The sequence below is a fragment of the Bufo gargarizans genome, chromosome 6 (assembly GCF_014858855.1).
Source record: "Bufo gargarizans isolate SCDJY-AF-19 chromosome 6, ASM1485885v1, whole genome shotgun sequence".
Classification (NCBI taxonomy): domain Eukaryota; kingdom Metazoa; phylum Chordata; class Amphibia; order Anura; family Bufonidae; genus Bufo; species Bufo gargarizans.
Window position 1 is genome coordinate 307,918,938 of NC_058085.1, and position 14,681 is coordinate 307,933,618.

At 44.7% G+C, this 14,681-nt stretch overlaps 1 protein-coding gene across 1 annotated transcript in view; it reads left to right on the forward strand.

Moving 5' to 3' along the window:
• LOC122941188 (lysosomal acid lipase/cholesteryl ester hydrolase-like) overlaps positions 1–14,681 on the forward strand; it is a 49,977-nt gene that overhangs the window by 22,500 nt on the left and 12,796 nt on the right. Inside the window, exons 3-4 of the mRNA XM_044298237.1 lie at positions 4,938–5,052; positions 13,696–13,894. Coding sequence (XP_044154172.1) covers positions 4,938–5,052; positions 13,696–13,894 — 314 coding nt within the window. The remainder of the gene's footprint in view (positions 1–4,937; positions 5,053–13,695; positions 13,895–14,681) is intronic.

Below are 14,681 nucleotides of genomic sequence, written 5' to 3' on the forward strand. Positions count from 1 at the left end.
AAGTTCTATTTTTTTGCGGTGCAGAGACACGGAGAGAACCTACTACTCCATGCTCCAGTTCTTCCGTGGGGTTCCTTGCCTCTGTTCCGCACCAGACCTTCCAGATTGTGGGCCCGGAATGGCCGAAGCCCGCAAATTGCAGACCGGCTGTTTGCAGAGCGCAATACGGGAACGGCCGTGTGCATGAGCCCTTAGACTGTTTTTGTGACTAAATGGGGCACTTACATAAATATATCCGAAAATAGGCTCAAACGTTAGAAAACTTTTGAATTAATCAGACAGGATATGTAATGCAGTACGGGACAAAACCCCACGAAAGCACTCCGTAGGGTTCCGTTTCGCACCATTCTGCATCTCCGGATTTGCGGACCCATTGAAGAGAATGGGTCCGCATCTGTGATGCGGAATGCACACGGAACAGTGCCGTGTATTGCGGATCCGCAAATGCGGTCCGCAATGCGGCAACGGGACACCTATGGTCATTTGCAGGAGGCCTTAGACTGGTTCCTATTCACTTAGACATTTGCACATGAAAAAAGTTGCATCTTTGCGGAGAAAAGTCTCACTTCACCACTCAAAACAGGCGAAGAAAAGTACGCCAGCCCTGGAGTGGAGTAGAAATCAGACTGTTTTTACGACAAATTCAGGCGCAAAAAAAAGGCTCACCTACATAACTAGATCTTAAAAAAGTCGCGAAAGTTAGAAAACATCTGAATTAGGGCTCCTTCACATGGATGTGTGATGCCCATTGCCGTATTGCGGACCGCATTTGTGGATCCGCAATACACGAGCACCGTTCCGTTGCCATTCCGCATCACAGACCCATTCATTTCAATAGGTCCGCAAATCCGGAGATGCGGAATGGAACACTACGGAAGCACTACGGGCTCCATTCCGTGCTTCCGCACCGCAAAAATTAGAATTGCTCTATCTTTTTGCGGAACGAAAGGATCGCAGACCCATTCAAGTGAATGGGTCTGCGATCCCCATGAGCCTTCTCCACGGATGGTGCCCGTGCATTGTGGACCGCAATTTGCGGTCCACAGCACTGGCACGGGCTTCACACCCTTAGGGCTCGTTCACTCTAACGTATGCCATCCGTTTTTTTTTTGCGGATCCATTGTAACAATGCCTAAAACGGACAAGAATAGGACATGTTCTATTTTTTTTTTGCGGGGCTATAGAACGGACATACTGATTTTGTGGACCCATTAAAATAAATGTGTCCGCATCCTATTTGCAAAAAAAAACTGAACGGACACGGAAACAAACAACGTTTGTGTGCATGTCTAAATAGAGGCGCAAAAGCCTCCAAAACAGGAGCAATTTCAGTAGTAAATGCAACTAAATGCGGGTGCTTACGATTTTCACGCAGCTCCATTCACTTCTATGGGGCCAGCGTTGCGTGAAAAGCGCAGAATATAGAACATGCTGTGATTTTCATGCAACGCACAGGTGATGCGTGAAAACCAACGCACATGTACATAGCTCCATTGAAATGCATGGGTCCGGATTCCGTGTGGGCGCAATGCATTCGCATCACGCATTGCACCCGCGCAGTGGCGTACACACAATCCATGGGGCCCCGGTGCGAAACTGATCTATGGGGCCCCCTCCCCGTCGCCCCGTCGCCCCCCCAACCTGCCTCCTAGCCCCCCCCCCCACTACCTCCCCTACCAGTGGTGTAACTATAGTGTTATGGGCCACAGTGCAAACATTTTTTCAAAGAACCGGCAGATTTTTTTACTAAATCCGCGGCGTGACTGAGTGCCAAGCCCCATTCTAGACAGCAGAGACACGGAGCAGTGACATGATTGACTGTGATCTTTTTACTACAAAATCACGGTGACAACTTTGTCTCTGTGATTTTGTAGTAAAGAGATCACAGAGAGGCATGGAGCCTTATCAATCATGTTAATGCTCTGTGTCTCTGCTGTCTGGAACGGGGCTTGGCTCTCATTTACGCAGCGGATTCCTCGCACGGGATCCGCTTGTGTTAAAGAGCCCTAAGCCCAATGCATGGCTACACTCACCTAGTCCTAATAAAATCTGGTCCTACCTCATCCAGGGTGTCGCTGGCGTCGGCGTGATGTCCGCTGGATCCAGAACAAGGTCCCTGTGGTGAGAAAAAAAGAATAATCACATAAGGAAGGGATGGTGACTGCCCCTGTGAAATCACCAGCTGGCCTGTAAGACTGAGCCATGCCAATGTGTAGCAGGGTAATCTAGGACATTTCCCCTAAGTGCAACCACACGGTACTAATGCCCACCTTGTGGCCCCTCACAGTAGTTATGCCCACCTTTGTTCCCGTCACAGTAATTATGCCCAGATATGTGCCCCCTCATAGTAGTTATGCCAAATATGTGTCCCCTTACAGTAGTAATGCCAGATTATGTGCCCCCTCACAGTATTAATGCCAGACTATGTGCCCCTCACCTAGTAACGCCAGATTATATGCCCCTTACAGTAGTAATGCCAGATTATGTGCCCCTCACAGTATTTATGCCCAGTTATGTGCCCCCTCAAAGTAAATATGCCCACATATGTGCCCCCTCAGAGTGGTTATGCCAGATTACGTGTCCTCTCACAGTAATAATGCCAGATTATGTGCCCCTTCACAGTATTTATGCCCGGTTATGTGCCCCCTCAAAGTAAATTTGCCCAGATATGTGTCCCCTCAGAGTGGTTATGCCAGATTATGTGCCCCTCACATTAGATATGCTCACATATGTGCCCCTCACATTGGTTATGCCAGATTAGGCTCCTTTCACACTAGCGTTCGTCGGTCCGCTCGTGAGCTCCGTTTGAAGGAGCTCACGAGCGGACCCGAACGCCTCCGTCCAGCCCTGATGCAGTCTGAATGGAGCGGATCCGCTCAGACTGCATCAGTCTGGCGGCGTTCAGCCTCCGCTCCGCTCGCCCATATGTGCGGATCCGTCCAGATTTACAATGTAAGTCAATGGGAACGGATCCGCTTGAAGATGAGCCCATATGGTTCAATCTTCAAGCGGATCCGTCCCCCATTGACTTTACATTGAAAGTCTGAACGGATCCGCTCAGGCTGCTTTCACACTTAGAATTTTTTCTAAGTTATTAATGCAGACGGATCCGTACTGAACGGAGCCTCCGTCTGCATTAATATGATCGGATCCGTTCCGAACGGATCCGATCGAACGCTAGTGTGAAAGTAGCCTTACATGCCCCGTCACAGTAGTTATGCCTTCATATGTGCCCCCTCATAGTTATGCCTTTATATGTGCCCCCTCACAGTAGTTATGCCACATTAGGTGCCCCCACAAATTAGTTATGGCAGATTAGGTGCCCCTCAGTAGAGATGCCAACTTTTGTTCCCCCTCACTCTAGTTGTTCCCATCAATCCCCCCCCCCCCCCCCCTGCCCCCAGTCTGCAGCATTAGAAAAAAAAATACTTACATACTTACCTTCTTCCCTGAGGAGAGTAGGCAGCTTGCCGGGTTTTTAGGTCTCCTCCTACAGTGACAGGCAGCAGCGCGATCTGGGGCCAGCAGGGGGAGCTCCTGAGCTCTGAAGATCAGTGAAGCAGGGAGCAGAGAGGTTTCCCTGCTTCACTATAGAAACGGAACTGCCGGCCGTGTGTGTGTGAGTGCGTGCTCCCCCCCCCCCTTACTTGACCCTCTGGCCCCCCCACCCCCCATATTATACATGTAATGGTGGCATGGAGCGCTCTGATGGGGCCCGAAATTGCCACTGTACTTCATGCCGGGCCCCACCAGAGCGCTCCATTACATGTGAGTACAGCGGGAGCCCTGCCAGCGGCCTGGGGGGGGGTCCACAGGCGGCCGGGCCCCCTGGAGTGCCGGGCCCGGTCGCAACTGCGACCCCTGCGACCCTGGTATGTACGCCACTGCACCCGCGTGGAAATCACGCTCGTGTGAAAGGGGCCTAAGACTGTCTAAAACAGCATTTTTTAGACTAAAAACAGGCACAAACAATGAGATTTCAAAAATGGCATATACACTTTGGGGATTTTTTTTGTGCGGAAATTGAGCTGCCATGCGGATTTCCAAATCCACAGCATGTCCGTTATGGTTGTGGTTTTAGCTGTGGATTTCCAACGAAGGGTAAGATCTGCGGCAAAACCACATCAAATCTGCACCAAAAGCCGGTGTTAGAAATTGTGGATTTTGGTGCGGATATGGTTCAGGTGCGGTATCCCCATTTAAGGCCTCTTTCATACTACCGATTTTTTTCACAGTTGTGGGCCGTTTTTTGCGTTCCATATACGGTCCGTGTACGGAACCATTCATTTCAATGGTTCCGCAAAAAAAACTGAATGTACTGAATGTTTTTCCGTTCCGTTGAAAGATAGAACATGTCCTATTATTGCCTGCAAATCACGTTCCGTGGCTCCTTTCAAGTAAATGGATCTGCAAAAAAAACGGAACACTTCTGTATCTGTTCCATTTTTTGCGGAACCATCTATTGAAAATGTTATGCCCAGCCCAATTTTTTCTATGTAATTACTGTATACTGTATATGCCATACGGAAAAACGGAACGGAAACAAAAAAATGGAACAACGGATCCGTGAAAAATGGATTGCAAAACACTGAAATAGCCATACGATAGTGTGAAAGAGGCCTAAGCCTCATTCACATGTCAGTGTTCGGTCAGTGATTTCCATCAGTGATTGTGAGACAAAACCTGGTTTGTAGCCTCCAGAGACATAAGGTAGAAGGAAAAGATCTGCACCTTCTGCGTTTAGAGACGCACCTGGTTTTGGCTCAAAATCACTGATGGAAATCACTGACCGAACACTATCAAGAAAAATATCTCGGAAAACTCCTTTATTGCTAGCCTTGATAGAACGCTCTGAGAACACACTGTGCCCCGCAGCTTGCTGTGTAGCCGTGTAGTGCACAATTCACTGCAACTTTGCCTTGTCTTATTTCTTGTAGAGTGAACTAATTGAATACAAAGGATATCCCAGCGAGGAATATGATGTGACTACTGAAGACGGCTATATCCTAAATATCAACAGGATACCTTATGGTGTCAAATCTCCATTTACAGGTTTGTGTGGACGTCAAAGCTTGGTATTTTCTCACTTTTTAAGACCAGTTTATGAGTCACTAATGTTTAGAAAAACGTTGCATAGAATCCTGTGCTGTATATTTTTTAAGGTAATGTATCTTTAAAGGGGTTCTGCACTTTCATTTAACTGATTAACGGCGGGTAACAGTGAGAAGGCCGCGGCGCTACTGGAGTGCCGCTTCCTTCTGAAACAGCTGTTCGGTGGGGGTCCCGGGTGTCGGACCCCCACCGATCAGAAGCTGATGATCTATCCAGAGGATAGACCATCAGTTAAATGAAAGTGCAGAACCCCTTTAACATATTCTCTTTTTTAATTTACTGTAGAATTTTTTGGTGTAAAGTGCATTTCTTATCTTCAGCAGAGGTAAAGGGGTTGTCCAGCCTTGGACCCCTGGTGCCCCTGACATAAAAAACTCTACTCACCTGCCTGTGGTCCCACCGTTGCTCCGTTCCCAGTCATTTCTGGTCCCCACCCGACCACTTAGAGGCATGGTCCCATAAACGCAGGCCAATCACAGGTCTCGACGGATTGAACGTGATGACATCACTGCTGTGACTTAGCGGAGGCCTGAAGAGGAGATTAGCGGAGCAACGGCAGGAACGCAGAGAGCGGAGTGGGGTTTTTAATGTTCTAGGCACACTTTAGGACACCACAGGTTGCTGGCTTCAAAGTCAGACATCTATGGCGTATTCAAACGATATACTATAAATGTCAGATGACAGATGTGGATCCACCCTTGGCACTTACTCCTATTGTGAGAATTTGGCCCCATCATGCACCATCGTGAATGAACAGGTGGCCATACATGCACAGCTCCATCCACTTCTATGGGACTTTAAAAAATGCTTACTGAGCTATTTTCCAAACTCCCATAGAAGCGAATAGGGAGCACTACACGTGCACAGCCACCTATCCATTCACAGGGCTCAAGATAGGGGCCCCATTCTTGAGACCGCCTCTGGGGCCCACAACTGTCAGGCATTTGTGACATATCCTGTCGATATACCATCTAGAGAATTCTGCATCTCTCCCAAAATGTGGTCAAATAAGGTGACCTTTAGGCTACTGTACATGTACACGAACATGGTTTGTTTCCATGTTTTTTTTTTGCGGATAGGGTGCGGACCCATTCATTTCAATGGGTCCACAAAAGCCACTGTGTGCTGTCCGCATCAGTATGTCTGTTCTATAGCCCCACAAAAAAAATAGAACATGTCCTATTCTTGTCCGTTTTAGGCATTGTTGCAATGGATCCGCAAAAAACAACAACGGATGGCATACGGATTTCATCCATTTTTTGGGGGGGATCCGCAATTTGCAGACTGCAAAACACATACGGTCGTGTGCATGTAGCCTTATTCACCAGTGCACCCCTTCAGTCCTCTTACTGGGACTTTTCTCAAGCAGTGTACGAGTGCAAATGTTCATTTGGATATTTCATAAATGTCCAGATGGAAATACCGCTTGATATGTATTTAATGAAACTAAAAAAATATGAGACATTCCCTTTAAAAGGGTTGTCTAGTTTCCTATATTGATGACCCATCCTGAAGATAGGTCGTCAATATCAGATCTGTGGGAATCTGACTCCCGGCACCCCTGCCGATCTGCTCTTTGAAGGACAGCCAGCGCACTTGGTCTTACAGCGGCAGTGCAGTGTGGTTACCTCTTGTCTCATTGAAATGTATGAATTTGGCCCATGCCTGATAAATTTTGGATTTTAAAATTGTCCACAAAATGACTTTTTATGCCTTGTACAGGGAGTGTGGAAATAAAAAAATAAAAAAAGACTTGTTGAAGGACTAAAGCGGGGATTCGATCTTCTTGTCCCTCATGACTTGTCCTGATACAAAAAATAATTTTAAATCAAAACCATATTTCAATGCACTGCTACGCTTCCATATGCAGGGAGGTGGCTGGCTTGCATTCCAGTCTTTGTGGTGTGAAATAAATGACTCTAAGGCCTCTTTCACGCGGGGCGCGTTGCGTGAACATGCGCAATTTTTCCGCGCGAGTGCAAAACATTGTAATGCGTTTTCCACGCGCGTGAGAAACATCTGCAATTTTGGTACCCAAACCCGAACTTCTTCACAGAAGTTCGGGCTCGGGATCGGTGTTCTGTAGATTGTATTATTTTCCCTTATAACATGGTTATAAGGGAAAATAATAGCATTCTGAATACAGAATGCATAGTACAATAGCGCTGGAGAGGTGTGCCCCCCCCCCCTCCGGTATTAAAATCATTGGTGGGCAGTGCGCCCTCCCCCATCATTGGTGGCATCGGCAGTTCTGATCGGAGTCCCAGCAGTGTAATGCTGGGGCTCCGATCGGTTACCATGGCAGCCAGGACGCTACTGAAGTCCTGTTGCCATGGTCAGTTACTCAGCAGCATTATACTTACATGCGCTGTGGCCGCCCGGCGCTCCTTCTTCTTATGCTTATAGCAATGCGCAATGCGATGATCTTTTGTAGGCTGAGACAGAAGATCATCATTCCCAGTCTGAGTCCTTTAGCCTCAGCTGGTAGAAAGCAAGCAGCCACCTCCAGAACTCCAGGAAGAAGCATACTCTGTCAGCACAACTGTGAGTACCGTCCAGAGACCAGGAGAAGCCAAATTCCTCCTCAGCTAGTCAGTCCCCAATACAGCACAGACAGATAGCGCAGAAGATATAAATTCCTGCCACAATACAGAGCCACAAGCAGACGACTTATCCTGCAGAGAGCTCCAGGCACATGATAGAAGCAGAAGATAGATTCCTGCCATACATTGCCAATACCTGCTGGGACTTCAGACTATTGCTGTATCTCGTGTGGATTACTGCTGTATCTAGTAAAGACAAGTTTGAACGTTATTCTAAGTCTGGATCTCAATTTTTGCTGCAAATCCCTCAATTACTCCTACTAGCAGCACACTTATTTTATTGCAAGTGAGCCAGGATCCAGGAGTCCAGCTCTACCCAGGTAGGAGACACCGCTGACACTATTGCCACTATCACACAGAGACATTACACCACTCTGGCATTCCTAACCTGGTACGTGAGTTACAACATCTTAAAGGGCCCTGAGATTGTACCCTGCGCACGCTGCAATTGGCGTCACAAATAAAACGATTAACTATAATTTACACCTGACCCAGTCAGTGCATATTATAGCATCAGAGTGCATTATTCCAAGCCGGCTTACAGCACGTCTTTTTCCTTTCACGCTTGCAGCCGTGTTAGAGGCTGTCTTTTTACTGTGATTTTCTGGCTTTCATCCCTGAACACAGTAGCCTGTGAAAGTCCCCATAAATGAGCGTTTTTATGTGCAGGAATTATCTTTTCCATTTTAAATATGCGTTACGTACATCCTGCTCTTTTAGTTAATGAAATGTGATAGGTTTGCACATTGATCTGGTGATGTGACACGGGCCTCACGCAGATGCCTATGAGGACCGGTAACAAGGACAAGGTTTCAGTTGTTCTGTTCTCCCTTGGCCCTGGCTTTGACGCATCAGTAACATCATCCATATTAGAGCCAAGTCCGAGCATGAGTATTCCTTTCGGCTAGGACGGTATGTCCATGACTAAACGTGTTCTTGGAAGAAACCAAGAGTTTAGGAAGAGCTGCGTTTCATCTGGAAATGTGTGAAAAGGAGACTGAATACTAGACTCTCTGAGGAATGATGACAGAACATGACTTTCATTAGAAGACATCGAAGAACGTGCCAAGGTCTACTTCATGGAAACGTGTAGTTCCATTAAATCCCTACTGCTCTGGAAATGGCAATGTTGAGCCAATCTGGTATAAGAACAAGAATACGCTTTCAGATTTTATGTTCCTCAGGCTCTTGGTTCTTCCATAAGTATCATGAAGCCTTTGAAGGTTGGATATTTTGGAAATGTGTTGTCACTGAGCTTCATGGCTCAAATCTTGGCTTTTTTGATGATTTATATACAGATGGCAACATGCTTATTCCACATTGTGTCATTGCATGATTTTCTCTAAAGGTTAAGTAAAGATTATTAAGGGTTTTGAGTTCCCTTTTATTCTGTCAGGATGTTAGTGCGCTGACTGAATAAATCCTTTGTTGCTACAAAGCCATGAGATATGATTGCCAAGGTCATCGATGATTTGTGTTTTTCTCTGGAATCTCATGTTTTTCCATTTCATTTTGGATTAATTTGTCGTTACAGTGTTCTTACATCTAGAGCTGCTTTCATATCTGTGTTCATTGCCAATCTCCTTTCGGGTCTTCCATCACAGAATTCAGTAAAAACAGAAGTAACAAGCGCTCATATGAAAGTAGCCTAATATGACTCCCACTTGGTGCAAGGGTTCCTGGTTTTTATGTGCAGGAATTATCTTTTCCATTTTAAATATGATTATTTTCTCTTGCGTTACGTACATCCTGCTCTCTTATATTACATCCTGGTCTATGTAATATAGCAAAAAACAAACAATAGTCACCTCCTAGACCCCTACTGATGCTCCGGGGCTCCGAGTAAAATAACCTGTTGTACCAGCCAATGCCATGTTTACTGGCATCATTGCCGAGCCCTACATGTCAAACTCTTTAACAACTCCCTTCGCGGCACATTCACACACATTTACTAAGATACACCATAGGAATTCAAGGCTTACAGTCAGATTTCTGCTGCGGATAATTAGCCCCTTTGTCCTCTACTTCTCCATGTGAAATAAGTAGCATGCTAATCATTTTTGCGTCGGAGATTTGTGCAACTTTTCGTTGCATGCAAATGCAGCTAGAGAAAACCAATTCACAATCATGAGATGTACAGTCAGGTCCAGAAATATTGTGACATTGACACAATTCTAACATTTTTGGCTGTATACACCACCACAATGGATTTGAAATGAAACAAACAAGATGTGCTTTAACTGCAGACTGTCAGCTTTAATTTGAGGGTATTTACATCCAAATCAGGTGAACGGTGTAGGAATTACAAGAGTTTGCATATTTGCCTCCCACTTGTTCAAGGACCAAAAGTAATGGGACAGAATAATAATCATAAATCAAACTTTCAATTTTTAATAATTAGTTGCAAATCCTTTGCAGTCAATTATAGCCTGAAGTCTGGAACGCATGGCCATCAGCAGACGCTGGGTTTCATCCCTGATGATGCTCTGCCAGGCCTCTACTGCAACTGTCTTCAGCTCCTGCTTGTCTACTGCTTTTCCCTTCAGTTTTGTGTTCAGCAAGTGAAAAGCATGCTCAATCGGATTCAGGTCAGGTGATTGACTTGGCCGTTGCATAACATTCCACTTCTTTCCCTTAAAAAACTCTTTGGTTGCTTTTGCAGTATGCTTTGGGTCATTGTCCATCTGCACTGTGAAGCGCCGTCCAATGAGTTTTGAAGCATTTGGCTGAATATGAGCAGATAATATTGCCCTAAACACTTCAGAATTCATCCTGCTGCTGTTGTCAGCAGTCACATCATCAATAAATACAAGAGAACCAGTTCCATTGGCAGCCATACATGCCCACGCCATGACACTACCACCACCATGCTTCACTGATGAGGTGGTATGCTTAGGATCATGAGCAGTTCCTTTCCTTCTCCATACTCTTCTCTTCCTATGACTCTGGTACAAGTTGATCTTGGTCTCATCTGTCCATAGGATGTTATTCCAGAACTGTGAAGGCTTTTTTAGATGCCATTTGGCAAACTGTAATCTGGCCTTCCTGTTTATCACCAATGGTTTACATCTTGTGGTGAAGCCTCTGTATTCACTCTGGTGAAGTCTTCTCTTGATTGTTGACTTTGTCATACATACACCTACCTCCTGGAGAGTGTTCTTGATCTGGCCAACTGTTGTGAAGGGTGTTTTCTTCACCAGGGAAAGAATTCTTTGGTCATCCACCACAGTTGTTTTCCGTGGTCTTTCAGGTATTTTGGTGTTGCTGAGCTCAACGGTGCGTTTCTTCTTTTTAAGAATGTTCCAAACAGTTGTTTTGGCCACACCTAATGTTTTTGCTATCTCTCTGATGGGTTAGTTTTGTTTTTTCAGCCTAATGATGGCTTGCTTCACTGATAGTGACAGCCCTTTGGATCTCATCTTGAGAGTTGACAGCAACAGATTCCAAATACAAATAGCACACTTGAAATGAACTCTGGACCTTTTATCTGCTCATTGAACAGCTGAGAAGCCAATTGTCCCATTACTTTTGGTCCCTGAACAAGTGGGAGGCACAGATGCAAACTGTTGTAATTCCTACACCTCAAATTAAAGCTGTCAGTCTGCAGTTAGAGCACGTCTTGTTTGTTTCATTTCAAATCCATTGTGGTGGTGTATAGAGCTAAAAATGTTACAATTGTGTCGCTGTCCCAATATTTATGGACCCGACTGTAGATTAAGAGATAGAGCTTAGACTCCAAAAGAATTGACACAAATTGGAATCAATAGGGAGATCTAACCCCTTAGTGACCAGCCTGTTTTGTACCTTACTGACCAAGCGTTTTTCTTCCCTTTTTTCATCGTCGCGTTCCAAGAGCTATAACTTTTTTATTTTTCCATCTATATAGCTTTATCAGGGCTTGTTTTTTGAGGGACAAATTGTAGTTTTTAATGCCGCCATTTTGGGGTATACATAACTTTCTGATGAACATTTATTAACTCTTTCTAGGAGGGAGATGGGAAAAACAGCAATACTGCCACTGCGTTTTTATGTTATAAATTTTACGGCGTTCAGTTTTAAGTATAAATAACTTAATATATTTATTCTCTGGGTCAGTACGATTACAGTAATACCAAATACATATATGTTTTTTACATTTTACAACTTTTATTACCCCTTTTTTTTTTGAAGAAAAAATTGTTTTTGCATTGCTGCTTCCTAAGACCCATAACTTTTTGAGGTGAGGGCTTGATTTTTGGGGGACGACTTGTATTTTTCATTGGTATCATTTTGGAGTAAATTTTTGATTGCTTGTTATTACGTTTTTTCGGTGACAACTAAGAATAAATGAGCAATTCTGTCAGTTTTTTTTATATTTTTTTTATGGCGTTCACCGTAGGGAATAATATACTTGATATTTATGCAGTCTGGGTCGTTACGGACACGCAATTGCAAAAATATGGGGACGTTTGTTTTTTTTTGCTATTTTTTTCATTGAAAAGCGTATTTTCTGTGGAAAAAAGCGTAATTTTTTAATGGGAATTTTTTAATTGAATAAATAAATGCACCTATGAAACTGACTGACCTGTTGGCAGCTGAAGTCATCTGTGTTCGTCCCATGTTCATATGTGCCTGCATTGCTGAGAAAGATGATGCTTTATTATATGCAAATAATCTTCTAGGAGCAACGGGGGCGTTACCGTTACACCTAGAGGCTCATCTCTCTCTGCAACTGCCACGGCCTCTCCGCTTTGATTTGAGGACAACGCAGTGAAAACACCATCAGACATGGACCTGTCAATCAAAGTGCAGATGACGTGGCAGTTGTAAAGAGAGCAGAGACTTTAGGTGTAATGGCAACGCCCCCATTGCTCCTTGAGACTAATTTGCATATATTAAAGATCATTTTTCTCAGCAATGCGGGCACATATGAACATGGGACCAACACAGATGTCTTCAGCTGCCAAGTGCACATGTAACAGGTTAGGTACAAATCTACTGACAGGTGCCCTTTAATATAGAAATTAAAAGTGTTATTCAAGAACAAAATATTTTAATATACTGTTTTTTGTAATTAATTGGTAAATACATTGTACAGAATACCGTGACAGTTTATAATACAGTAGAAGTGGATGGGGTTTTCAAAAACCGTATCTCCTCATGTAGCAGAAAAAATCAATGCGAAGACCAGATTATGGCACAGATTTTCACCATGGATTTCACACAACACAAAAACGGATGCAGTCTGTGTGTCATCCGCAGGTTATCTGCGGGTCTATTGTTTTCTTTTTGCAGAACGAACATACGGATACGGAAAGCACATGGATGGTAATTGTTCTTTCTGCATCCGTATGTCAGTTCCTCTAACAGAAAATACCCTATATTTGTCCGCAAAACGGATATGGTCGTGTTCATGGGACCTAACACTAGCAGATTTTGCTATGCTTTTGGCACAGATTTATAGCAAAATATATCCGACATAATAATTGAAACTAGCTAAGCTTTTGCCCATGCATGTCTTCATTCTTTTTCCTGTTTATGGTAAGTTATACCACTAAAGGTAAAAGCTGTTTCTCGTTGTTGGTGGTGTGCCTGGGTGTCTGGCATTTCAACACCATAAAAACATTAAGCATACTGTTCATTAAATGTGGGAATTTTTACTACACATTGTATCGCAATATGCCTAAAAATAAGACATCGGCTCCCCTAGTGCCTCATGGTGGTATAGCAGTAAGGGCTTATGCATAGAGAATCTGAATGGGTCCTGCTGTGAATGCCACAGTTTACAGAAACATTCCTCTCAACGTAGAAATTGCATCTTTTTAGTTTTGCAACAGATCAATGATGTAAGATGCAAAATATCTGACGCCAAATACCTGTAATTTTTTTGCTTCATTTTGAAAACAAATTAGTCTTGACTTCCCAAAAACCTGCATGTATCTGACTCTCAAACACTGTACTGTATAAAGCTGTGCCATGTAATATCTGTCTTACATTTCAGGACCCAAGCCTGTGGTGCTCTTACAGCATGGCCTACTTGCAGATGGCAGTAACTGGGTTAGCAATCTTGCCAACAACAGTTTGGGCTTCATCCTGGCAGATGCAGGGTATGATGTGTGGATGGGAAATAGTCGGGGAAATACGTGGTCTCGGAAACACAAGACTCTCTCTCCTTATTCTGAAGAATTTTGGGCTTTCAGGTAATTATGAGCAATGACCATGCACAGCTGTAAGTCATAAAGAGCATCTGTTTTAGGCTGACCTTCCATAGGTGGGGCATAATATGGCTGATTCATCCCTGCCCACCCACAGTGGCCATTGGTCGCACAAATATTGAGGTAATACCGCCATTAACCCCCCTGAAATTTGTGTGGCCATTGGTCATTATTGATTGGCGGGGTTGCAGCCGTCGTACCACACCCACCCTGCAGAAACCCAACCTTGAGGCCTCGGTCATACTTCTGTGTCAGTGTCATGTCCGTGAAAAAAGCATACGTGTTTCATCCGTGAAGCTGTCCGTGAAGGATCCGTGGTTGGTCCGTGTGTACGTTTTTACCATCCGTGTGTCATCCATAATTCACAGAAGTTGCTCAGCTGAAAATGAATTAAAAAGAATCTTCTATTAGTCTTCAGTGAAAAACGGATGCAACATGGACACAACACCGGATCCGTCTCACAAATGCATCTGTTTGCGTCCAGATTGCCATATCCGGCAGGCAGTGTCGGCGACGGAACTGCCTGTCGGAATCCTCTGCCGCAAGTGTGAAAGTATCCTAAGCTACCTGCTACCCGCATTTGTCAGCATGGCGGCAGGAGGAAAAAGAGGGCACCCGTGCCTGCGGATAGGGGCATCGGCGCCGGCCTGGACCGCTGGGCTAACAGACTGTATACAAGTGCTGCTGCTCATTATCTACACCCCCACTATCCCCTCTGTACTTCATGTTTCCCAATGATCTCCATTCCTACCGTGATTCAGCTGAAGATCAT